At 37.8% G+C, this 26,294-nt stretch overlaps 1 protein-coding gene across 1 annotated transcript in view; it reads right to left on the bottom strand.

The window, feature by feature from the left end:
- LOC105605871 (A disintegrin and metallopeptidase domain 3-like) overlaps positions 1-26,294 on the bottom strand; it is a 127,325-nt gene that overhangs the window by 87,445 nt on the left and 13,586 nt on the right. The window contains 4 exon segments of the mRNA XM_027962622.3: positions 6,056-6,118; positions 17,415-17,592; positions 18,049-18,125; positions 24,550-24,628. Coding sequence (XP_027818423.2) covers positions 6,056-6,118; positions 17,415-17,592; positions 18,049-18,125; positions 24,550-24,628 — 397 coding nt within the window.

Raw genomic sequence — 26,294 nt, forward strand, 5'->3', positions numbered from 1 at the left:
GTTGGGTGCATATATATTTATAATTGTTATATCTTCTTCTTGGATTGATTCTTTAATCATTATGTAGTGGCCTTCTTTGTCTCTTTTCACAGCCTTTGTTTTAAAGTCTATTTTATCGGATATGAGTATTGCTACTCTTGCTTTCTTTCGGTCTCTATTTGCATGGAATATCTTTTCCAGCCCTTCACTTTCAGTCTTTATGTGTCCCTTGTTTTGAGGTCGGTCTCTTGTAGGCAGCATATATAGGGGTCTTTTTTTGTATCCATTCAGCCAGTCTTTGCCTTTTGGTTGGGGCATTCAACCCATTTACATTTAAGGTAATTATTGATAAGTATGATCCCATTTCCATTTACTTTATTGTTTTGGGTTTAGGTTTATACACCCTTTTTGTGTTTTCTGTCTAGAGAATATCCTTAGCATTTGTTGGAGAGCTGGTTTGGTGGTGCTGAATTCTCTCAGCTTTTGCTTGTCTGGTGAGCTTTTGATTTCTCTTTCATATTTGAATGAGATCCTTGCTGGGTACAGTAATCTTGGCTGTAGGTTACTTTCTTTCATCACTTTAAGTATGTCTTGCCATTCCCTCCTGGCCTGAAGCATTTCTGTTGAAAGATCTGCAGTTATCCTTATGGGAATCCCCTTGCGTGTTATTTGTTGTTTTTCCCTTGCTGCTTTTAATATTTGTTCTTTGTGTTTGATCTTTGTTAATTTAATTAATATGTGTCTTGTGGTGTTTCACCTTGGGTTTATCCTATTTGGAACTCTCCAGGTTTCTTGGACTTGGGTGATTATTTCCTTCCCCATTTTAGGGAAGTTTTCAACTATTATCTCCTCAAGTATTTTTCTCATGGTCTTTCTTTTTGTCTTCTTCTTCTTCTGGGACTCCTATAATTCAAATATTGGAACGTTTCATATTGTCCTGGAGGTCTCTGAGATTGTCCTCATTTCTTTTGTTTCTCTTTTTTTCCTCTCTGATTCATTTATTTCTCCCATTCTATTTTCTATTTTACTAATCCTATCTTCTGCCTCCAATATTCTACTACTTGTTGCCACCAGAGTGTTTCTGATCTCATTTATTGCATTATTCATTATATATTGACTCTTTTTTTTATTTCTTCTAGGTCCTTGTTAAACCTTTATTGCATCTTCTCCAGGTATTTATCTGTGATTCCCTTTTGATTCCAGATTTTGGATCATTTTCACGATCATTATTTGGAATTCTTTCTCAGGTAGATTCCCTATCTCTTCTTCCTTTGTTTGGTTTGGTGGGCATTTCTTCTGTTCCTTTACCTGCGGGGTATTCCTCTGTCTCTTCATCTTGGTTATATTGTTGCGTTTGGGGTGGCCTTTCTGTATTCTGGGAATTTGTGGAGTTCTCTTTATTATGGAGTTTCCTCACTGTGGGTGGGGTTGTATCAGTGACTTGTCAAGGTTTCTTGGTTAGGGAAGCTTCTGTCGGAGTTCTGGTGGGTGGAACTGGATTTCTTCTCTTGGGAGTGCAATGACGTGTCCAGTAATGAGTTATGAGATGTCTATGGTTTTGGAATAACTTTGAGCTGCTTGTATATTGAAGCTCAGGGGTGTGTTCCTGTGTTGCTGGAGAATTTGCATGGTATGTCTTGCTCTGGAACTTGTTGGCCCTTGGGTGGTGCTTGGTTTCAGTGTAGGTATGGAGGTGTTTGATGAGCTCCTATCAATGAATGTTCCCTGGATTCAGGAGTTCTCTGATGTTCTCAGGATTTGGACTTAAGCCTCCTGCTTCTGGCTTTCAGTTTTATTTTTACAGTAGCCTCAAGACTTCTCCATCGATACAGCACCGATGATAAAACATCTAGGTTAAAGATGAAAAGTTTCTCCACACTGAGGGACACCCAGAGAGGTTCACTGAGTTACATGGAGAAGAGAAGAGGGAGGGGGTAGTTAGAGGTGACTGGCATGAGATGAGGTGGGATCAAAAGAGGAGAGAGCAAGCTAGCCAGTAATCACTTCCTTATGTGTGATTCACAGTCTGGACCGCTCAGAGATGTTTATGGAGTTATACAGGAAGAGGAGAGGGTGGAAGTAGACAGAGGTGGCCAGGAGGATAAAAGAGGGAAATGAAAAGGAGAGAGACAGATCCAGCCAGTAACCAGTTCCTTAAGTGTTCTCTACCGACTGGAACACACAGAGATTCACAGAGTTGGGGAGAGAAGAGAAGGGGTAGGGAGGAGGCAGAGACAACCTGGTGGAGAAAAAGGAGAGTCCAAAGAAGGAGAGAGTGGTCAAGCCAGTAATCTTACTCTCAGGTAAAATTGGGTACTAAAGATTAGGTTTTTAAATGTACAAAATTGACAAAAAATACCAAAAAGCAAAGATTAAAAATCTAGAGTAGAGGTTGGATTTTCAAAACTACAATATTAAGGAAAAGAAGAAGAAGAAGAAGAAGAAGAAAAAAAAAACAAAGTCACGAGAATTATTAAAAAACAACAACCACCACGTGAAATAATCTTTTTTTTGAAAAGTAATAGTAGGTTATAAAAATTAAAGGAGAAATAGAGGGCTTAAGAATTTTAAAAAGTAAAAAAGTAAAGACGAAAAGAAGAAAAAACAATCAACAACATCAACAATAATAACAACAACAAAGAGAATGGTCGTAAAAATAGTAAAGATATTTCTGTGACTTTCTCTGGTGTTGTTCGCAGTGGGGGGTCACTTCCAAGGCGGTTCCCTCTGTTTAGCTTCTTCTGTTTGCTGGACTCTTCAGTGTCTGATTTCTGCCCTGACACAGGGGGGCGGTGGTGGACAATTTTTTCTTTTTTTAGGCTCATTTGTTCAATTGCGCTGTGAGGAGGGAAGGATGCTGCAAAGAAATAACACTGGCATGCGCTCGCAGTGTCTCAGCCACGTTGAGTATGCCCCTGCACATGGCGCACACGACTCAGGCTCTACGTTGCTCCACTGGGAACCATCTGAGGCTGGCCCTAGGCTGCATGCACCTCCCCAGTCTAAGCCGCTCAGGCTTGGCTCTCAGGTAGCCCTCAGAGGCACAGACAGATTCAGCTGGGCCTGCGTTTTGTGTCCTTCCCAGGACCAAGTAGCTCAGGTGTTTGGCGAGTGCAGTCGCTGCGACTTACCACCTTTCCTGTCCCTGCTGCTCAGTTTTCTGGGTGTACCATTGGCGCCCCTTGTCAGGCAGATGGTGACAATCCAGGACCCCAAGAAGTCTTAGCAAACAAGCCTGCTTGCTAAGGGCCCCCTTCCAGCCCTTACAGCTCTGGCTGCCTGTCATCGGAGGGGAATGGTCTGCAGCTGTCTATTTCTGTTCCATCCTTTGTTCTGTGCACGGTCCTGGTGGTGTCTTATGTTAGAGCTGTTCACGTGGTAGCTACCCCACAGTCTGGAATGCTAGCCCAAGTTAGTTCGCTCTGGTTACACTCATGGCGTTCCAGCCCAATTTTTAAAAAGCACTGCAGCCCTCACCTCCCTGCCCAGCCCCAACTTGCTAGTGGTGGATGCAGGCGTCTGCACTGCTTCTCCGCTGGGGGAGTTACCGTTGGGCTTGTAATCTGTTGGTTTAAATTATTTATTTATTTATTTATTTATTTATTTATTTATTTTTCTTCCCTGTTATGTTGCCCTCTGTGCTTCCAAGGCTTGCCACAGACTCGGCAGTGAGAGTGTTTCCTGGTATTTGGAAACTTCTCTCCTTTTAAGACTCCCTTCCCGGGACGGAGCTCCCTCCCTACCTCCTTTGTCCCTTTTTTTGTGTTTTATATTTTTTCTACCTGTTTTTGAAGACAATGATCTGCTTTTCTGGGTGCCTGATGTCCTCTGCCAGCATTCAGAAGTTGTCTTGTAGAATTTACTTAGCATTGAAATGTTCTCTTGATGAATTTGTGGGGGAAAGAGTGGTCTCCCCATCCAATTCCTCTGCCATCTTAGGACTGCTCCCCAGCTTTTCCTTTCTTAATTTTTGTATTTCCAGTTTTGGACTTTTCATTTCTTAGTAAAATTGCTTTAACATTTCTTGTAATGCTAATTCCTGAACTCCTTTGAGTTTTACTTGTTCATAAAGATTTTGATCTCTAAATCAAATTTGAAGAGCCTTGTTGAACAGAGTACTCTTGGCTGTAGATTTTTCACTTTCAACATGTTAAATACATGGTGTCACTGCTTTCTGGACTGCAGAGTTTCTGCTGAGAAGTCAGCTGATAGCTCTATGTATATTCCTTTTGTTGTTTTTCTTTTCCTGCTTTCACTGTCCTCTTTTCATCTTTAACTTTTGTCATTTTAATTACTATCTCTCTCTCTCTCTTCTCCTTCTGGGGGGCCTATAATGTACATATTAATGTGCTTAATGTTGTCCCAGAGTTCTCTTTCAAGGTTCTCATTTCTTGTCATTCTTCCTTTTTTCTGTTCAACATCAGTACTTGCCATCACACTGCCTTCCAGCTCACTGATCCATCCTTCTGTATCATCTAGTCTACTATTGGTACCTCCACGTGTATTTTTCATTTCAGTGTTGTATTCTTCATCTATGTTTGGTCGTTCTTCATGTTAATATTTTCTTGCTCTGTGTATGCATTCTTCTTCTGAGGTTTTTGACTGTCTTTACAAGCACTACCCTAACCTCTTTCTCGAGTAGGTTGCCTATCTCCATTTCACTTAAACATTCTTTTCAGCTGTTTACTTATTGCTTCATCTGGAACATGTCTGCCTAAGTATTTGCATTTGTATGTACCTGGTAGATTGGTTGTGCTTCTTAATGCTGGAGATGTGGCCTTTTGCAGGCACTATGTGTTTCAGCAGCTGACTCAACTTTCATCACCTTTGGTGTATACTCTAGTGGCTTCCCCTGTGTGGCTGTGTGGGTCTTTCTGTTGCTGAAGGCTGACTAGGTGAGACGTCTGTTAGTCTTGTTTGGCCCCTGGTCCAGTTGGTTGGCAGTTCTGCCTCATGCATTGGCTGCCAGGTGCTAGTTGGCAGGACAAGGTCATAAGGCAGCTGACTGTGAAACTCCAGGGAGCTCTGGGATAGTGCTGGCTCAGTGCTGTATGGAGTAAAGGTGCAGAACATTCCAAGGCCATAGCACTTCCACTGCTGGGTGAAGCTTGGTCCTGGGGCTAGTGCCTAGCTATTGACAGGCAGAGCTGGGGCCTGGAGCCTGGTTGTAGGGCCCAGGGATCCCAGAACTGATGTCATCATTTTCTATTATTGCTTTTATAAAAATTATTTAAAGATTTGAAAATTTCATGTTATGCAAAAATTCTAGAACATCATGACAATTACTGACTTACACAAAATTACTTGTAATAATGGACAAAACAGGTTTTTTTTTTTTAACTTACTGCCTGTAAGTGTTTGCTAAAACTAATTGTATAAATGAAAAGTTCAAAAATCAAATGTGTTTCTATGTATTCTTCTTCTCCCTTTACAATTTACTAGATATTTACCTAGTGTATACTACAGAATGTTTACCATCAAATAATAGCCTCCTTCTTACCAACATTACATTTTTCATAGTTAATTAACAGTAAACTTTTTAGCATTAAATAATATCCCACTGTCTGAATGTACCACAATTTATCCACTCACTTACTAAAGAAAATCTATATTCTTTCCAAGTTTTATAAATATGAATAAAACTACTATAGCCATCTAAAAAGTGATTATTTATTTCCACCAGAATACCCAAGCAATTACACAGCAGAAAATATTCTTATAAAAGATTGTGTTTAATAAAAGGGTCTTCTTCAATTTAGTAATAAAACACTTTAAAATGAAAATTGACTTAAGGCAGTGTTTTGCCACAATTTGGGGATGAACCTAGAAATATATGCAACTAGTTATAATCCAATAGATTACTAGATCTCCCCTTACATACAAAATTTTGCATTAGTTCTAATAAATATTGTTATTCATCCCCTTATGTCATTGGAAAGCCAACTGATAACATGTCTGTATGTCCTGTCACACTGATACATATATTTTAATGTATTTCTGCATTGCAAAGATTATCTTTATATTCCTTTTCAATTTAAATAAAAGAGTATAAGGAAAATGTATCAATAATGCTTACCAAAGCTTTATCAACAATGACACGTATTTTCAGAACTCTTTTCAACAGCACACCTGAATCTTTCTGCAAAACAGAGGACACGAATTGAATAAAACATTAAAAAAATCTTATCTTGTTTGCAATTGTCAGGTACATTATATAATTTTATATATATATACACACACTCACACACACAGGTATAGCTAGGTAGCTAGGTAGATAGATAGATTATAGCAACAGATGCAAACATGTAGAGATATAATTACAAGAAATATAAGGATCAATGCCCATTGAGTAAATAATCTGAGAGATTTTGCATAAACATTTTGAAAACAAATCAGAAGCTTTCGCCTTATACTCTTGATAATTAGAATCCTCAAAAAAAGTTACTGAAATGAAGAAGGTTTCTTGTATCTTTCCCCTCAAAAACTTCTTCTAGATCCCTGATTTAACCTTCAAGCTAAACAAATTCCCATCAACTTTCCCCCAAATGTTGGTCTATTTTATCATCATTTTTGTACTTGAAATTATTTACCATGGCATACTCTCAATAAAATGCATGTATTTTAAGAACACAGTTACATGAACTGGTAGCAATGTATACAACCATGCATCCATTACTATCAGTAAAATAAAGAATGTTTCCTTTACCCTGTAAAGTTAATAATACCTTATAAGGCTCAAGGCAACCAGTGATCTGCTTTCTCTCACCATATGTTACAATAATGTATCCTGCTGCTGCTGCTGCTGCTCCTGCTGCTGCTACTGCTAAGTCGCTTCAGTCGTGTCCGACTCTGTGCAACCCCACAGACGGCAGCCCACCAGGCTCCCGTGCCCATGGGATTCTCCAGGCAAAAACACTGGAGTGGGTTGCCATTTCCTTCTCCAATGGGTGAAAGTAAAAAGAGAAAGTGAAGTCGCTCAGTCATGTCTGACTCTTAGCGACGCCATGGACTGCAGCCTACCAGGCTCCTCCATCCATGGGATTCTCCAGGCAAGAGTACTGGAGTGGGGTGCCATTGCCTTCTCCGATAATGTATCCTACAATTTTATATAAGTGAAATCGTATGATATGTCTTCTTCTATATCTGGTTTCTTCAACTCAGCACTTGTCCCTGTTGCTGTGATTATTGGTAATTCGTTTGTTTTTATTGTTACCAAGTGTGAGATTTTAGAAACATAAAACAATTTGTTAATACACTTAACCGTTGATGACCATTTGGATTATTTAAACATCTTAGCTATTGTAAATGATGCAGATGGGAATATCCATGTATAGGTTTTGGATAGTTATAGTCTTTCCTTTTTTTTGGTTCAATGTTTGAACTGGAAAATCTGATTCACATGATATCTGTATATGTATATAGAAATATAAAAAAATTGTTTTATAAAGTTACTAGGTTGGCTAAAATGTTTGTTCAGGTCTTTACATTACATCAAATAGAAAAATCTGCAGCTCAAATCCAGAAAAATAAATGACCCAATCAAAAGAATGGGCCAAAGAACTAAACAGACATTTCTCCAAAGAAGACATACAGATGGCTAACAAACATATGAAAAGATGCTCAACGTCACTCATTATCAGAGAAATGCAAATCAAAACCACAATGAGGTACCATTTCACACCAGTCAGAATGGCTGCGATCCAAAAGTCTACAAGCAATAAATGCTGGATAGGGTGTGGAGAAAAGGGATCCCTCTTACACTGTTGGTGGGAATGCAAACTAGTACAGCCACTATGGAGAACAGTGTAGAGATTCCTTAAAAGACTGGAAATAGAACTCCCTTATGACCCAGCAATCCCTCTGCTGGGCATACACACCGAAGAAACCAGAATTGAAAGAGACACGTGTACCCCAATGTTCATCGCAGCACTGTTTATAATAGCCAGGGCATGGAAGCAACCTAGATGCCCATCAGCAGATGAATGGCTAAGAAAGCTGTGGTACATATACACAATGGAGTATTACTCAGCCATTAAAAAGAATACATTTGAGTCAGTTCTAATGAGGTGGATGAAACTGGAGCCTATTATACAGAGTGAAGTAAGCCAGAAAGAAAAACACCAATACAGTATACTAACGCATATATATGGAATTTAGAAAGATGGTAATGATAATCCTGTATGTGAGACAGCAAAAGAGACACAGATGTATAGAACACTCTTTTGGACTCTGTGGGAGAGGGAGAGGGTGGGATGATTTGGGAGAATGGCATTGAAACGTGTATAATATCATATATGAAATGAATCGCCAGTCCAGGTTCAATGCATGATACTGGATGCTTGGGGCTGGTGCATGGGGATGTCCCAGAGGAATGGTATGGGGAGGGACGTGGGAGGGGAGTTCAGAATGGGGAACACGTGTACACCTGTGGTGGATTCATGTTGATGTATGGCAAAACCAATACAATATTGTAAAGTAATTAGCCCCCAATTAAAGTAAGTAAGTTTATATTAAAAAAAATCTGAACAGATCGTTTGGCCAACTCAATAATTTGATCATTCTGCATTTTTTTTTTACCAAGAACTAATGTCAATTGCTCCACACTCTTGCCTTCATTTGGTGTTGTCATTCTTTTGCATTGCATCCATTCCTGTCAGTATGTGCCTAGAACTCATTGAAACTATCATTTGCAGTTCCTGTATGATTAATGATGTTGAACATCTTTTCACAGTCTTATGGCTCATTAATCTGGTTTCTCCTAAATCCCCTACTAGAAAATTTTTTTGGTTTGACACTTCAGTTTACCCTCTAATTCAATTTTTTAGAATAAGGATTTCCATGTGGAAATCCAATCTTCTTGCATAGTTTATTGAAGACGAGGTTTTTATTTACATTCCAAAGACCTTAGCATCTTTGTGTATAATCATTTGGGCAAGAGCACATGGCTATACTTCTCTTCTATTGTATTCTACTGTTCCATACATAAACCAGTACCACAGTATGTATCTCCAGAGCAAAGGTCAGCAAACTATAGACTATGGTATACACTCCTCAGTTCAGTTCAGTTGCTCAGTCATTTCCGACTTTTGCAACACTATGAACTGCAGAACACCAGGCCTCCCTGTACATAAAAAAAACTCCCAGAGTTTACCCACTCATGTCCATTGAGTCGGTGATGCCATCCAACCATCTAATCCTCTGTCATCTCCTTCTCCTCCTGCCCTCAATCTTTCAAAGCATTAGGGTCTTTTCAAATGAGTCAGCTCTTCACATAAGGTGGCCAAGTATTGGAGTTTCAGCTTCAACATCAGTCCTTCCAATGAACACCCAGGACTGATCTCCTTTAGCGTGGAATGTTTGGATATCCTTCTAGTCCAAGGGACTCTCAAGAGTCTTCTTTAACACCAGAGTTCAAAACCATCAATCCTTACATGCTCAGCTTTAAATATAACCTTCAGTTCCGTTCAGTCACTAAGTCTTGTCTAACTATTTGTGACCCCATGAATCGCAGCACGCCAGGCCTCCCTGTCTATCACCAACTCCTGGAGTTCACTCAAACTCATGTCCATTGAGTCGGTGATGCCATCTAGCCATCTCATCCTCTGTCATCCCCTTCTCCTGCCCACAATCCCTCCCAACAACAGAGTCTTTCCCAATGAGTCAACCCTTCACATGAGGTGGCCAAAGTACTGGAGTTTCAGCTTTAGCATCATTCCTTCCAAAGAAATCCCAGGACTGATCTCCTTTAGAATGGACTGGTTGGATCTCCTTACAGTCCAAGGGACTCTCAAGGGTCTTCTCCAATACCACAGATCAACAGCATGAATTCTTCGGCACTCAGCTTTCTTCACAGTCCAACTTTCACATCCATATATGACTACTGGAAAAACCATAGCCTTGACTCGATGGACCTTTGTTGGCAAAGTAATGTCTCTGCTTTTCAATATGCTATTTAGGTGGGTCATAACTTTCCTTCCAAGGATTAAGTGTCTTAATCTCATGGCTGCAGTCTTCATCTGCAGTGATTTTGGAGCCCAAAAAAATAAAGCCTGACATGGTTTCCACTGTTTCCCCATCTATTTCTCATGAAGTGATGGAACCAGATGCCATGATCTTCATTTTCTGAATGTTGAGCTTTAAGCCAACTCTTTCACTCTCTCTTTCACTTTCATCAAGAGGCTTTTTAGTTCCTCTTCACTTTCTGCCATAAGGGTGGTGCCATCTGCATATCTGAGGTTATTGATATTTCTCCCAGCAATCTTGAGTCTAGCGTGTGCTTCTTCCAGTGCAGAGTTTCTCATGATGTACTCTGCATATAAGTTAAAAAAGCAGGGTGACAATATACAGCCTTGATGTACTCCTTTTCCTATTTGGAACCAGTCTGTTGTTCCATTTCCAGTTCTAACTGTTGCTTCTTGACCTGCATATAGGTTTCTCAAGAGGCAGGTCAGGTGGTCTGGTATTCCCATCTCTTTCAGAATTTTCCTCAGTTTATTGTGATCCACACAGTCAAAGGCTTTGGCATAGTCAATAAAACAGAAATAGATGTGTTTTTGGAATTCTCTTGCTTTTTCCATGATATAGTGGCTGTTGGCAATTTGATCTCTGGTTCCTCAGCCTTTTCTAAAACCAGCTTGAACATCTGGAAGTTCACCATTCACATATTGCTGAAGCCTGGCTTGGAGAATTTTGAGTATTACTTTACTAGCATGTGAGATGAGTGCAATTGTGCGGTAGTTTGAGCATTCTTTGACATTGCCTTTCTTTGGGATTGGAATGAAAACGGACATTTTCCAGTCCTGTGGCCACTGTTGAGCTTTCCAAATATCCTGACATGTTGAGTGCAGCACTTTCACAGCATCATCTTTCAGGATTTGAAATAGCTCAACTGGAATTCCATCACCTCCACTAGCTTTGTTCATAGTGATGCTTCCTAAGGCCCACTTGACTTCACATTCCAGAATGTCTGGCTCTAGGTGAGTGATCACACCATTGTGATTATCTTGGTCATGAAGATCTTTTCTGTACAGTTCTTCTGTGTATTCTAGCCACCTCTTCTTAATATCTTCTGCTTCTTTTAGGTCCATACCGTTTCTGTCCTTTATCAAGCCCATCTTTGCATGAAATGTTCCCTTGGTATCTCTAATTTTCTTGAAGAGATCTCTAGTCTTTCCCATTCTGTTGTTTTCCTCGATTTCTTTGCATTGATCGCTGAGGAAGGCTTTCTTACCTCTCCTTGCTATTCTTTGGAACTCTGCATTCAGATGCCTGTATCTTTCCTTTTCTCCTCTGCTTTTTGCCTCTCTTCTTTTCACAGCCATTTGTAAGACCTCCCCAGACAGCCAATTTGCTTTTTTGCATTTCTTTTCCATGGTGATGGTCTTGATCCCTGTCTCCTGTACAATGTCACGAACCTCTGTCCATAGTTCATCAGGCACTCTATCAGATCTAGTCCCTTAAATCTATTTCTCACTTCCACTGTATAACCATTAAGGATTTGATTTAGGTCATACATGAATGGTCTTTGGTTTTCCCTACTTTCTTCAATTTGAGTCTGAATTTGGTAATAAGGAGTTCATGATCTGAGCCACAGTCAGTTCCCAGTCTTGTTTTTGCTGACTGTATAGAGCTTCTCCATCTTTGTCTGCAAAGAATATAATCAATCTGATTTTGGTGTTGACCATCTGGTGATGTCCATGTGTACAGTCTTCTCTTGTGTTGTTGGAAGAGAGTGTTTGCAGTGACCAGTGCATTCTCTTGGCAAAACCTTATTGGCCCTTGCCCTGCTTCATTCCATATTCCAAGGCCAAATTTGCCTGTTACCCCAAATGTTTCTTGACTTCCTACTTTTGCACTCCAGTCCCCATAATGAAAAGGACATCTTTTTTGGGTGTTGGTTCTAAAAGGTCTTGTAGGTCTTCATAGAACCATTCAACTTCAGCCTATTCAGCATTACTGGTTGTGGCACAGACTTGGATTACTGTGATATTGAATGATTCACCTTGGAGACGAACAGAGATCATTCTGTCGTTTTTGAGACTGTATCCAAGTACTGCATTTCCGACTCTTGCATTGACCGTGATGGTTACTCCATTTCTTCTAAGGGATTCCTGCCCAGTAGTAGATATAATGGTCATCTGAGTTAAATTCACCCATTCCAACCCATTTTAGTTACCTTGGGGTTTTATGATAATCTCTATTCTGTTATTCACCAGTTCTATTGTCAATGTCTTTCATTTTCAAAATGTTTTTTTTTTTTTTCTTTTATGTCTATTTCTTGAGCACTTCCAGGATCTTTAAACAGACTGTGAAAGGGTAGACTTGTGAGTACTAAAGAATGGTTCTCTGGGGTTGTATTATTTAGATTAGAATTTAATGCTGCAACTTACAATAATAATTTAAACTCTCTAGGTCTCTGCTTCCTTCTGAAGAGAGGGATAATTGTCCTCACTCTCAGAATTGCAGAAAGAATTGGAAAGACAGGGCATACTATCAAGGTCTTACAATAATAGGTGGCATCTAGTACATAAATATATAACAATATCAATACTGTTTTTAATTCATTTTGGATCATGTAATTTGTTATATTTTATATTTATATTTGTTTTTATGTCCTGTGTTTATTACTTTTGTATACTTCTTTCAGAATACATTCATTTCTTTCATGTCAAACTTTTATTGAACAAATGGTGGGATAAGTGACTTACACTATGGGGAGGGAGCAGGGAGGGGGGTTCAGGATGGGGAACACGTGTATACCTGTGGTGGATTCATGTTGATGTATGGCAAAACCAATACAATATAGTAAAGTAATTAACCTCCAATTAAAATAATTAAATTTATATTTAAAAAAAGAAATGACCAATTTTTCAAGAATGATATTGCTCCTTCTCTGAGAGAAAAGAAGTCCATGAGAGATACCTGTTCAGCTCAGGTTTATCAAGATGGGGATTCAGACACCCTTCTTCCTTTACTCCTATCTGAATTCAAATACTACTGGGAACACTTTGAGGCCCTGAGTTGAAGCTGGAAAAGGAAACAGCTAGCATTTTCATCTACCTTGGTCTTTGCATGAGCAAAGCCCGCACATCATGTTAAACCACTGACAGGAATTCCTCACCTCAAAATCTTGTGGTATTTGATGTAATAGTGTTTACTCATGAAGAATACAGTTTGAGGATAACAGCTTACAAAGTTGTTCCATCTCTTGATTTGACAGAAAACTCAGTGTATTTGGCAACTACTCCTTAGAAATTTGGTTGTGCTTAGCCTGTTAATCCTAAGTGTGGGCTGTTTTACACATTAGGAGGGGTATTCACAATAGGCAGGAAAGTTCAATATTGGTGCTAAGTAGTTTCATGCCATTCTACATTGTTTTTATACAGAAGAAATCAGATTTTTAAAAATATTGATTCAGAACCCCTGCTTAAATCATTTTGATTCTCAATTTCATCTGTATTAGAACTCATACCACATCACCTGTATTGTTATTTTAAATGCATATTTATCTCTCAAATTTCCTTGTCATTTTTGTTTATACTTTAGTTGTGTGTGATTTCTGGAATTTTGTGTGATGAACTTTTGAGGTTTTACACATGTGTAGCATGTTTTTAGTTCCCAAGAACCATTATCTGCTGAATTTTATTTTTTAAACAGTGCTCTGTTCTTAATTTGTGGATGAAATATTTTCTTCACCCTTTCTGAGTATGGGCTTCCCTAGGGGCTTAGTCACTACACAATCTGCCTGCAATTTGGGAGACAGGGGTTCAATCCCTGGGTTGGAAAAATCCCCTGGAGGAGGACATGGCAACCCATTCCAGTGTTGTTGCCTGGAGAATCCCATGGACGGAGGAGCCTGATGAGCTGCAGTCCATGGGGTCACAAAGAGTCAGACATGACTGAGAGATTAAGCATAGCACACCTCTCTGAGTAGATTGTCATGTTGCTTTCTTCACTCTCTCTCTCCATTCCTTAGTGCCTCAAGATTAAACACTTTGAATTTTTCCTAGACAATATCTACCATATTAAATTGTTTCATCCTATGTCTAGTGCTTCTTCATATTAGGCATTGACAGCATGTTGCAACATCTATGACCGCATATGAAGCTTATGGCCAGCTGTCTTCAGACAGTGTAAATTATCTGGAATGCTTAATGGGAAACCTTGCTGTCAACATGCTTGGTTTTGATTCTTTGGGGTGGTTCAATTCCCTCCTGGATTCTCATGAACATCTTAGAATGTTTAAACCCATTTCCCAACATCTAGTGTGTCAAGTTTAATATATTCACACTAATTTTGGTATCATAACCACCTTCTATTATGATTTACAAAGACATCTATGCCTGGTGACCCCACTTCACACATTCCACCCAAGAAGAGTCTTAGGCCAGCTGTGAGTTTACAGCAGAAACAATTGTATAGGAGAGGAAATTAGGTTTTATACATATTTTTAAACTGATTTTCAACCACCTGTCTCCCCAAACCCACCCTTAATATCATTTCCTTAGGTATTTGGACTCACAGTTAAAAAGACATTTCAGTAGTTCCCTTGTGCAAGGGTCCCCAGTCTTGGGCCACCAATCAGTAACAGCAGTGATATCCCTGGTTTCTTCTTAGTTCTGAAATTTAAGTGTCTTTTATTTCATATTGCATTCTATTTTGTATCCAAATTTTCCATTTTTAGTTCCACTTACCTTGTTTCAGTACATGAAAAACTATTGATAGCAAATACAAATAGTAGTAGTAGGGACAATATTTATTGATATACATTGATCACTTACATTTCTGACATACTATGCTAAGTAATTTTCAATTACAAATTTATGGAAACTTTAAAGTACCTGTGTGACTTGGGTATTATTTTTATCATTGGATTTTTACAGATGAGAAGATTTAAATATAAAAAGATGATATGCTGCCACTTCAGTCGCGTCCAATTCTGTGAGACCCCATAGATGGCAGCTCACCAGGCCCCCCGTCCCTGGGATTCTCCAGGCAAGAGTACTGGAGTGGGGTGTTATTTCCTTCTCCAATGCATGAAAGTGAAAAGAGAAAGTGAAGTCGCTCAGTCGTGCCCTACTCGTAGCAACCCCATGGACTGCAGCCTACCAGGTTCCTCTGTCCATGGGATTTTCCAGGCATGAATACTGGAGTGGGGTGCCATTGCCTTATTACTCAGCGAAATACTTGTGGCTATAGCCTAATTGACTAGAACTTCAAGCTATGGCAGCTGGAACTGTATGTTGCCTTTGCCTCTATCAACCCCTCTCTTATTGCTGACTCTTCAAGTCAAGTTGGGGGTTTCAAGGGCAGGGCTATTTGTCTTTGCCATAACATGTCAATCCATTTGGGTTTTCCCACTGCCATAGAAGAGGGTTCATGGAAACCTTTAAAGTTATTTTATGTGACAATGCTCTGCTTCAGTTTTGAAATGGTCTTCAATTGTGTCAGTGTTGTACTGCAACAGGCAAATGGCATAGGGTTGGGAGTCACATCTCAGTTCTATTAAAAAGGAAATTTTCATTTCTATATAAAACTATATTTTATCATTTTTATGACACTCTGAAAGGGTAATTTTAAACATCTGCATTTATACCAATATTTTTGGCAAAATAAAAAATGTTAAAGCAACAATGAGATGGGAGATCATAAAAAATTAAATTCACATTTTATATTATAATTTTGTTTTGCCTCTCTAAACAAGGTATCCAATTTTGCTATGAATATGTGGACACAGTTTCATTTTCTTAACTTTTGATGGCAAAATGTAAAGTTGTGCAAACATTCTTAAGGAGGAAGTTAGAATATATATATATCTAAAAATCTTGGAAAGATGCCTATTTCTAGATAACACAAATTTTAAGAAAAGTGTGACTGTTCAAAAATCTGATACATTCATGCAGTATTTCTTGTTAGAAGTTAAAAACATAAATATGCAAAATATACCATAATGAAAGCATATGTTTTAAATTTATATATATATAATACATTGAAGTTGCTCAGTCGTGTCCGACTCTTTGCGACCCCATGGACTGTACCCTCAAGGCTTCTCTGTCCATGGAATTTTCCAGGCAAGAGTACTGGAGTGGGTTGCCAAGTATGTGAAAAACAATATATCGAAATGATTGTCCTGGGTTTCACAATAGCCTTTTGTCTAGAGAATAGTATTATGGTCAATTTTTATTATCCTTCTGCTTATATTTAAATTTTTAATAATATTAACTAACATTAATTTAAAATGATAATAAATGCAATGTAACTTAATGATAAGTGAAAACTTATCCTTTTAATAGCACAAATCAAATTTCAAAGAAAAATACATGATAAGGTAATTTTTTTCTTAATTCTTCCTTTATAAGTCATTTTTATAACTCAAAAGAGTAAAATAATTAGAACTAATGCCTCAAAGTTCTAAGAACACTATGTCTAGACAATGAGATATGGAACAATTCTTGCCTTGTTTGTACTTTTGCATTTTCTATCAAAATTAACATTTATTTTTGCAAAGTTAATAAAGTTACTAAATGGCAAAATGCATGACACTTACAATCAGCAAATTTGAGTACCTCTATATTTTTAGGATGAAAATTCAGTAAAAGTGGAACTGTGCTACCCTAGAACTGCAATGACTCCTAAATGCAATCATAGATAGAAGAAGGTAGAAAACTGGATTTACATGTTAATCAAGCAAGATGGAACGATTCTTAGATATGAAATGACAAAGGAAAGTGAAGTCACTCAGTCTTGTCTGACTCTTTGCGACCCCATGGACTGTAGCCTACCAGGCTCCTCTGTCCATGGGATTTTCCAGGCAATAGTACTGGAGTGGATTGCCATTTCCTTCTCCAGGTGATCTTCCCAACCCAGGGATCGAACCCAGGTCTCCCTCATTGTAGACAGATGCTTTACCGTCTAAGCCACCAGAAAAGTCCTGGTGGAAATGACAAAGGTCATGATCAAATTTCTACTTACTGTTTTCATTTAATATTTGTGTATATTTGCATAAAAATACTTAAAAGGCTGCTTGGGGCTGGTGCACGGGGATGATCCAGAGAGATGATATGGGGTGGGAGGTGGGAGGGGGGTTCATGTTTGGGAACTCATGTACCCCCGTGGTGGATTCATGTCAATGTATGGCAAAACCAATACAGTATTGTAAAGTAAAATAAAGTAAAAATAAATTTTTTTTTAAAAAAGGTAAAAAAAAGGCATATCTTCATAAAATACTTAAAATTAGGTATATGTGAGAATTTTAAATTACATATTTACAGCTGTTAAATTTTTTAATACTATATGACTAATCAAAATATATTTAAACTAAATACCTTATAAGAGAACGCTTTATTATAACCAGTATCACTTTAAACTTGTTTTCCAAATGTAACAGATATCAATGTGAATATGTTTATCACAATTTGCATACACGAGTTACTTACATTTGATTTCACAAAAATTTTGTAGGATTGATCTGAAAATTGAGTGGTAGAATTGTTTTCTGATATGGGAGAAAAATCACTTTTTTTATCCCTGAACGGATAAATCACATGCTCATATGTAGTTGATGATTCCAGTGGTTCAATTCCATAACTGACATTCTCAAACTGCAATAATCCCCTGAATATTGAAACACATAAAAAAGAAATTAAAAATTTGGATTTCTCAATAATAAACATAAATATTAAAAGAAAACATTAAGTAGAAATTTGATAATGAGTTTGTCCCCTAATATCTAATAATAGCCCCAACCTACTTCCATCAATGTGTAAACCCAATTTTCTACTTCCCTCTATTATAGCATTTAAGAGTCATTGCAGTTCCAGAGTGGCTCAGTAATACGGATATTTCTCATTCTGATGACAGCTATTTCTGAACGAATTTTATAATTGCAAGCCTGGCAAAGACAAAGAGTATAGTGGAAAAGATAAGACAAGCAGGCACAGAAAGTAGATGAGAAGAAACACAGTGTAAGTGTCTATTTTCTTTGTCTTCCATCTACCCTTCAAGAAGTTTCTAAAAGTTAAAGGGCACACTAGATATCGGCTATGGTACATCTCTGGAATATGTCATTACCTGAGTCCAGAGCTGGTACTAAGTGTCGCAGCTGAATTTGGAATCTCTGTGGCATATCCTTGGTAAAAGCAATGGCCCTGCACAGGAGTAATATAAAGATACATCGGTAATGATTAGCAAACAAAGAGTTTGATTTTATTGATAATCCTCATTCTAGACATCATCAAAGATCAAATTTAAGCATTCCATTATACAATTCAACAGACATTTCATTTCCTTTTTATCTTTCTACAGTCTTTTCCCCTTGACACTCTTCTGACTATGAATATTCACAACTTCTATTCTTTCCCAAAGTTTTTGCTGTAAATCTGAACTTTCCATAAATAACATTCTGATCTATATCTTGTCATTCTCAGTCTACATTTTGAATATATAGTCTAAAAATTCTACCTCAAGTAATCACCGACATTAATTTGACTTCCACTCTGAGCATTTCATTTTTTTTATTCCAAGTAAAACCAAAATATCTTAACTGACATTTCTTCACTATTTTTTCATATCTCACCATGTTGATCATCTTTACTTGAAAGTCTCTTCTCAATGGACTTTTAAAACATTACTCTTCCTATGTTCTCCACTGATACAGTCTTTTACTGAATATTTCCTTCTCTTCCTTAAGAAGTGTAGTGATATTTAGAATCAGCCTTGTTCCTCAGTTAATCCTGGACTATGAACACACTATTATCATCACATTCTCATGTACGAATATGATTCTATGGCATTAGTGTCCAGACATACAAATCCATTAGTAAGGATTCACTCATCTCAATACTCGACTTAACTCCTATCTCCAACCGATAGTGGCAGAGCATACACACTCCACTGTCAGATAACAGTAGCAGCCAATTCTGCCCACAGTGGTGTCAGTAAACTATGCCACAAACCTTCACAAAGACGTAGAATGCAAACCAGGTCCCAACATTTTACCCAGCAGAAGACAGTATCAGAGTTTATGCATCTCCAGGTCTTGCATGCCCAATAAGAGAAAATGATCCTCGTGACATAACTCTCAACACTCCAAACTCAAAGCAGCAAAGAGTGGCCTAGATGAAAAACTTTCCTCTCTCAGGGGCACTAGCAGAGACAGACTGAGAAGCATACTGATAGCCAGTGACTGACATAGAGCTAGAAGAAATGTTCTCCATTATATGGTTCCCTCATCAACCAACATTACCAAGTAACAGAGGGTGGCCCAAGAAAGAAACGTTTCCTGCCATGGGCTGCTCTGGCAGAGATCCAGTGAGCTCCACATAAGCCAGGAAGAATGAAGGACAACAAAATAATATTAAAAGTTCCAAGAAAACTAAATGGTCACTGGAGCAACAACCACACTAAATTTGAACTAAACAGGGTGATTGCCTTCAACAATAGAAGATTTCAATGACAAGGATACAATCTAAAACTATATACTATATCAAGAACCAAGAATATCACAACAAAATGGGAGAAGACACCAGATGCTGCATATTGAGATTAGCCACATGCTGGAATGATTCAATGGATTTTAAAGCAGCTGTGAAAATATACATTCAATGAACATTTTAAAATCATCCTGAAACAACTGAAAGAATAAGGAAATTTCAGAAATGAAATAGAAGCTATTAAAAATAACAACTAAGAAATTAGAACCAAATAATAAAATAAGAAAAAAAAAAAAGAAAGAAAGAAAGAAAACAACCCAAACTGGGTAGGAATAAACACAGAGCACAGATGACAAGGGACGGAATCAGTGAACCGGAGACAGATGCGCAAAATTTACCCGATATAAAAATCACAGGAAAATCAATTAAGAAAATGAATAGAGTTTCAAGAACACATGGAACATTACCAAACTTTTAAAAATATATGTCAGAATCCATGAAGGAGAACCAGAAAGAATTAGCAGAGTAGAAAAAATATTCAAAGAAATAAAGGCTTAATACTGGTCAAAAGATGGTGGTTTAGAAATCCCTGGATCTGCCATCCTCCAACAAATAAACCAAGTGGCAGCAATTAATGCACCAATTCCATCTGTGAGAGACCATGAAATAACAGACTGGCTCATGCACATCTTTTGGTGAATGCAACATCAGATGCACCAAAGCCAGTAGAGAGATTTGGGATGCCTGTTCACCAAAGAATCTGCCCCAGAGATTCGATTAGATTAGAAAGAGATAATCTAGCTTCCAGATTGACCCAGGGCAGGAAAGGGTATTGTTCAAGCAAGCAGTGCCCCAGTATTTTTGAGGAGAAGACCCAAGCAACAGGGTCACCAAACCTGAGCAGTCTGGTCACCCAGAGCACAATGGAGATGGTGGCTTGGGTTACTTGACACCACTGACTCCCTTTCCTGCTTGTCCACACTCATTACAGAGTGAGAAAAAGAAAAATCCCACCTCTCTGCCTCCACGGCAGGAGACAACAGTGGACGGATTGAATGCAGTGCTCCCACTTCACCAATACTGCCCCAAGAACCAGCATCTGACTCTCAGATCTTGCAGCACTGTAGCCGCGGTACAGTCTGTGGGAGAACAGAGGCACCGACCTGGGATGACAGAACAGTGAACATCCCTTCTGAGACAGAGCCAGAGCAGAGAAACCCCACCAAGGTCTGCTTCTACCTGAAGAGAGGAATAGCTGGTAGAGGACCCCCAAATCACTGGCCGGGCTGGTTTGTGGGGGTGTCCTTCTGGACACGGCCACTCATGAAGACCCTGTGAGGGGACTGCTTTCCTAATAAGCAGACACGAAAGTAGAGTGTTAAGTAAAATGAGGAATAAGGAAATGATATTTCAAACAAAGGAACAAGGTACAGGCTGAAATTGACACTAGTGAAATAAACTTAATGTACCTAATAAAAAATTAAAAATAAAGATGGTCCCATAAAGATGCTCATTGAGGATAGGAGGACAATGCATGAACCAAGTGAGAGTTTGAAAAAAAAAAAACAGATAAAATATTGAAAGTATCAAACAGAAATCATGGAGGTGTAGAATAATTGCTGCTGTTGTTTAGTTGCCAAGTCGTGTCCAATTCTTTCACTACCCCAAGGACTGTAGCCCACCTGACTCTTGTGCCCATGGGACTTTCCAGATGAGAATACTGGAGTGGATTGCCATTTCCTTCTGCAAGGGGTTTTCTTAACTCATAAACTGAACCTGTCCCCTGCATTGGCAGGTTCTTTACCACTAAGGAAAGCCATAGAATAATGACTGAACTGAAAAAATTCACTAGAAGTCTTCAGCAGCAGATTACATCAGACAGAAGAAAGACTCAGTTCAACTTCAACAGATCAAAGGAGCAAAGGAAGACAGTAGAAAGTGCTCAAGTCTTACAGGAGTTATGGGATAGTAATTAAAGTCTCCCCTTTGGAAACTAGAAAAAAGGAAAAGCAAATTAAATCCAAAGTAAGCAACAGAAAAGAAATATTTAGAATTGATAAACCTCTTTCCAGGTGTGTTAAGAGAGATGATACTAATTACTGATATCAGTAGTATAAAAGAAATATCTTAACTATAGCCTTATGTACATTAAAAGAATAATAAAGGAATGAGATAAACAACTCTATGTCCATCAATTTTAAATCCTGGATAAAATGGTCCAACTATTTGAAACACACCATTTGTCAAACCTCATGTAAGAGGAAATAGACAATCTGACTACGTCTGATTCTCTTAAAGAAGTTGAAAAAAACTGATCACCTGCCAAATCACAAAGCAGCAAGCAGGCCCAGATGTTGTCACTGCTGAATTCTACCAAACACTTGAGTAAACCATATCAAATCTCTATACATTCCTTCAAAATATAGAAACAAAACAAATTCTTCTAATGCATGCTATGTGGGCCAATATTATACTAAAACCAACAACCAATGACACTTAAAAAAAAAAGAGGTAGGTACACATTAAAATCTCTCATGAGCATATATGCAAAAATTCTCAGCAACATATTAGGAAATAAAAATCAACAATAAAATTACATTTAAAAATTTTCAAATTTTTACATTGAAAAATTTTCAAATTTTTACATTGAAAAATTTAAAAATTGTAAACCAAAACCAAGTGGGATTCATCCCAGATATGCAAAGGAAGTTCCACGTTCAAAATTCAAGTAATAAAAGCAATTACTACATAGGTTAAAGAAGAAAAATATTAGTAAATTGAGCAATGCTACAGAGTATAAATTTAACATACAAAAGTCATTTCTGTTTCTACAAACTAACAAACTGTCAGAAAGAGAAATTAACAAAACAATTCCACTTACAATAGCATCCAAAAGAATAAAATATTTTTGATTAAATTAAACCAAGGAAGAGAAAGACCTGTACTCTAAACCTATAGTACACTGAGGAAAGAAATTATGACACAATGGAAAGAGATCCAATGGTCATGAATTAAGGGAATTCTTATGGTTATAATTCCCATACCACCTAAAGCAATCTACAAATTCAATGTGATTCCTATACAATACCTAACAGCATTTTTCACAGAACCAGAAAAAATGATCCTGAAATTCTTATGTATCCACACACACACACACACACACACACACACACATCCAAATAGGCCATAACCTTGATAAGGCTGAGGTATCACTTTTCCTGATTCAAACAACATTAAGCCTTATCTTTCCCTCAATCTTTTCCAGATGAATGGTCACCTGTTAAGTTTTGTCCTTAACATATTAGAATAAGAAGAGCAAAATAAACCTGCAGCAAGGTATCAGGGAGAAAAGAAATACAGCAAAAAGCTGTGACATTGAAAATAAGATAACAGCAAAGAAAATCAAAGCAAGAAACAGTCGGTTCTTTGATATGTGCAATAAATTGAAAAATCTCTAGTAAGACTGACAGTTAAGAAAAGAGGAGTCACATATCATCAATGACTGAAATGAACCAACACATCACTAAAGCTCCTGTAAGTCATTAAAAGAATAATAAAGACTATTACAAAATTCCATGCAGAAATGCCCCTGAGATGAAACAGACCAATTACTTAAAAAACTAGAACCTACCAAAGCAATCAAAAAAAAAAAACAGATAAATAAAATAGCCTATAACTATTAAACAAATTGAATTGCTAATTTAATAGCTCCCAACACACATACATGCAAAATCCCAAAGCCCAGGGATTTCACTGTAGAATTTTACCAAGTACCTTAAGAATTAACAAGTATTTATACAATGTCCTCCGGAAAAAAACAAAAGAGAATGCATTCCTTTTTGATGCATTTCATGAGGCTAGTATTACTCTAATCTAAAAGTTAGACAAAGTCACTACAAAAAAAGAAAATCATAGACTAATGTTTTTCATGAAATTTGACCCCCAAAATTCTCAAGAAATTGTTAGCAAGTCAAATCCAGGCACAAATAAAAATTTCATACAACAAGACCAAGTTTGGATTTTTATAAGTATGAAAGATGTTTTCTAGGTATTGTATCAATATTTGAAAATCAGTCAAAGCAATACACTATCTCAACATCATATGATCATATCAACTAATACAGAAAAGATATCTTATACAATTAATTATATTTCCCATCATGGGACAGAAAAACAAACAGATTCTTACCAATCTAGGAACAGTGAATTTCCTTAACTTTGTAAAGACCATATTAAAAAAAAAAAAAAACCCAAAACCTATTTCTAACTTTATTCTTAGTGTTGAATGACTGAATACATTATCCCTACAATTCAGAAAATCCAAACTCGTAAGAAGTCCTATTGATTCAACTCTTATACTATAGTTAAGACATTATTCCTAATCAAAGGACCAAGTTCAATGTGAGACTCACCCTCTGTGCTTCCTTTCTGTCAGAGGAAGAATCTCTGATTTTTCTTTTAACTATCTAATGTCTGAAACCAAGTGTCTCATGAATTCTGTCCTACTTTCTACTTGCAGATGGTAGAAAGAGAAATGTACCGGTTACCATATTTTAAATATCATTCTCTCTGAATTGTAGCACAGCAACAGAATTTGAACAAACACTTGCATTCGTATCTTCTCCATCATCTATTCTGGCAATGTACATATTTTAGACTAAAGCTGACTTCTTCATATTCTTTTAAACAATTTTTGACTCTTATCTGCATTGGGGGATATAATTCAAATTTTTGCAGTTTTCATGTAAACATATTAGGATTTAGTACTCAATATGCTATTGCAGTTTTATTTTTCTGTGCTCTTTCTGTGAAGTGGTTTCCACTGCTCAACTCCTATGACACCGTCATCAAAAATTCTCTCTGGTTTAGAGGCTTCTGAGTTCCTTTCCCTACTTCTTTCTGCTCTCAAATTCCTACAACTACTTCCAGTGAATGTAAATGACATTTTCAATTAAGTGATTCCTGAGTTTCACATTCTAAATTTCTCATTCTCTTCAACATGTTTTCATAGCAACAGCCATATTATGTTTGGGTTTGTGATCAATCTGCTTGCCCAACAATCTGGATCATTCTTCCCACAAATGATGCCTTTACCACAAAAGGATAAAAATCTACAAAACATAAAGTAAACAAAACTTACCTTTATAAATGAAGAATCTGGATATAACACCCTCGATTTGTTGTATGAATACACCAGGAGATTAGAGTCTAAAAATGACCTAATTCAACCAAAATAATAAATATTGTTTTAATAACAGCATTAATAAAAGTAACTTCCAGAGTTATGACATTAAAAAAACCTTTAATTTCCCCTTTATAAGCTTAAATATGCAAAAATTAAATGGGTTCCTTGGACTGCAAGAAGATCAAACCAGTCAATCCTAAAGGAATATTCAGTCCTGAATATTTACTGGAAGCACTATTGCTGAAACTGAAGCTCCAATACTTTGGACACCTGATGCAAAGAACTGATTCAATGGAGAAGACCCTGATGCTGGGAAAGATTGAAGGCAGAAGAAGCCGATGACAGAGGATGAGATGGTTGGATGGCATCACTAAGTTTGGAGAAACTCGGGGAGTTGGTGATGGACAGGGAAGCCTGGCATGCTGCTATCTATGGGATAGCAGAGTCGGAGACGACTGAGCGACTGACCTGAATTGGACTGACTGAATGAATAAAAATTAATTACCCTAAAATCTTAAGGGAAGCAAGTCACTGAGAACTGTACGTTTTCACTTGGAAAGACATTCAGTCAGTTCAGCTCAGTCGCCCAGTTGTGTCCAACTCTTTGCGACCCCATGAATCGCAGCACGCCAGGCCTCCCTGTCCATCACCATCTCCCAGGGTTCACTCAGACTCATGTCCATTGTGTCCGTGATGCCATCCAGCCATCTCATCCTTAGTCGTCCCCTTCTCCTCCTGCCCCCAATCCCTCCCAGCATAAGAGTCTTTTTCCAATGAGTCAACACTTCTCATGAGGTGGTCAAAGTACTGGAGCTTCAGCTTTAGCATCATTCCTTCCAAAGAAATCCCAGGGCTGATCTTCTTCAGAATGGACTGGTTGGATCTCCTTGCAGTCCAAGGGACTCTCAAGAGTCTTCTCCAACACCACAGTTCAAAAGTATCAATTCTTCGGCACTCAGCTTTCTTCACAGTCCAACTCTCACATCCATACATGACCACAGGAAAAACATAGCCTTGACTAGACAGACCTTAGTTGGCAAAGTAATGTCTCTGCTTTTGAATATGCTATCTTGGTTGGTCATAACTTTTCCTCCAAGGAGTAAGATTCTTTTATTTCATGGCCGCAATCATCATCTGCAGTGATTTTGGAGCCCAAAAAAATAGTCTGACCCTGTTTCCACTGTTTCCCCATCCATTACATGTTATTAATAACCAGAGAACTGCATATTAAAGCAATAATAAAATAGTGCTTGTTATCCACTAATTAACAAAAATGAGTGAACAGACACTTTTGGTTGAAAATGTAGGAAAAAATCTTTTAATTTATTGTCATAAAATTTAGTTATAATGATTTTGAAGGAAAAAAAACTGGCAGTATAGAGCATTTAAGAATTTTCTTATTTATAATGCAATATCTACACTGAGGCCTGGGAAGCCATGTCCAGGGATGTCAACTAGAGAGCTTTCTTGCTGTAATAAGGGAGGATAAATAGTTTATTCAATCCAACAGAAAGGCAATGCCAAAAATTGCTCAAACTTCCGCACAATTGCACTCATCTCACATGCTAGTAAAGTAATGCTCAAAATTCTCCAAGCCAGGCTTCAGCAATATGTGAACCGTGAACTTCCTGATGTTCAAGCTGGTTTTAGAAAAGGCAGAGGAGCCAGAGATCAAATTGCCAACATCTGAGGGATCATGG

This window comes from Ovis aries, chromosome 26 (assembly GCF_016772045.2).
Source record: "Ovis aries strain OAR_USU_Benz2616 breed Rambouillet chromosome 26, ARS-UI_Ramb_v3.0, whole genome shotgun sequence".
In the NCBI taxonomy this organism is placed as follows: Eukaryota; Metazoa; Chordata; class Mammalia; order Artiodactyla; family Bovidae; genus Ovis; species Ovis aries.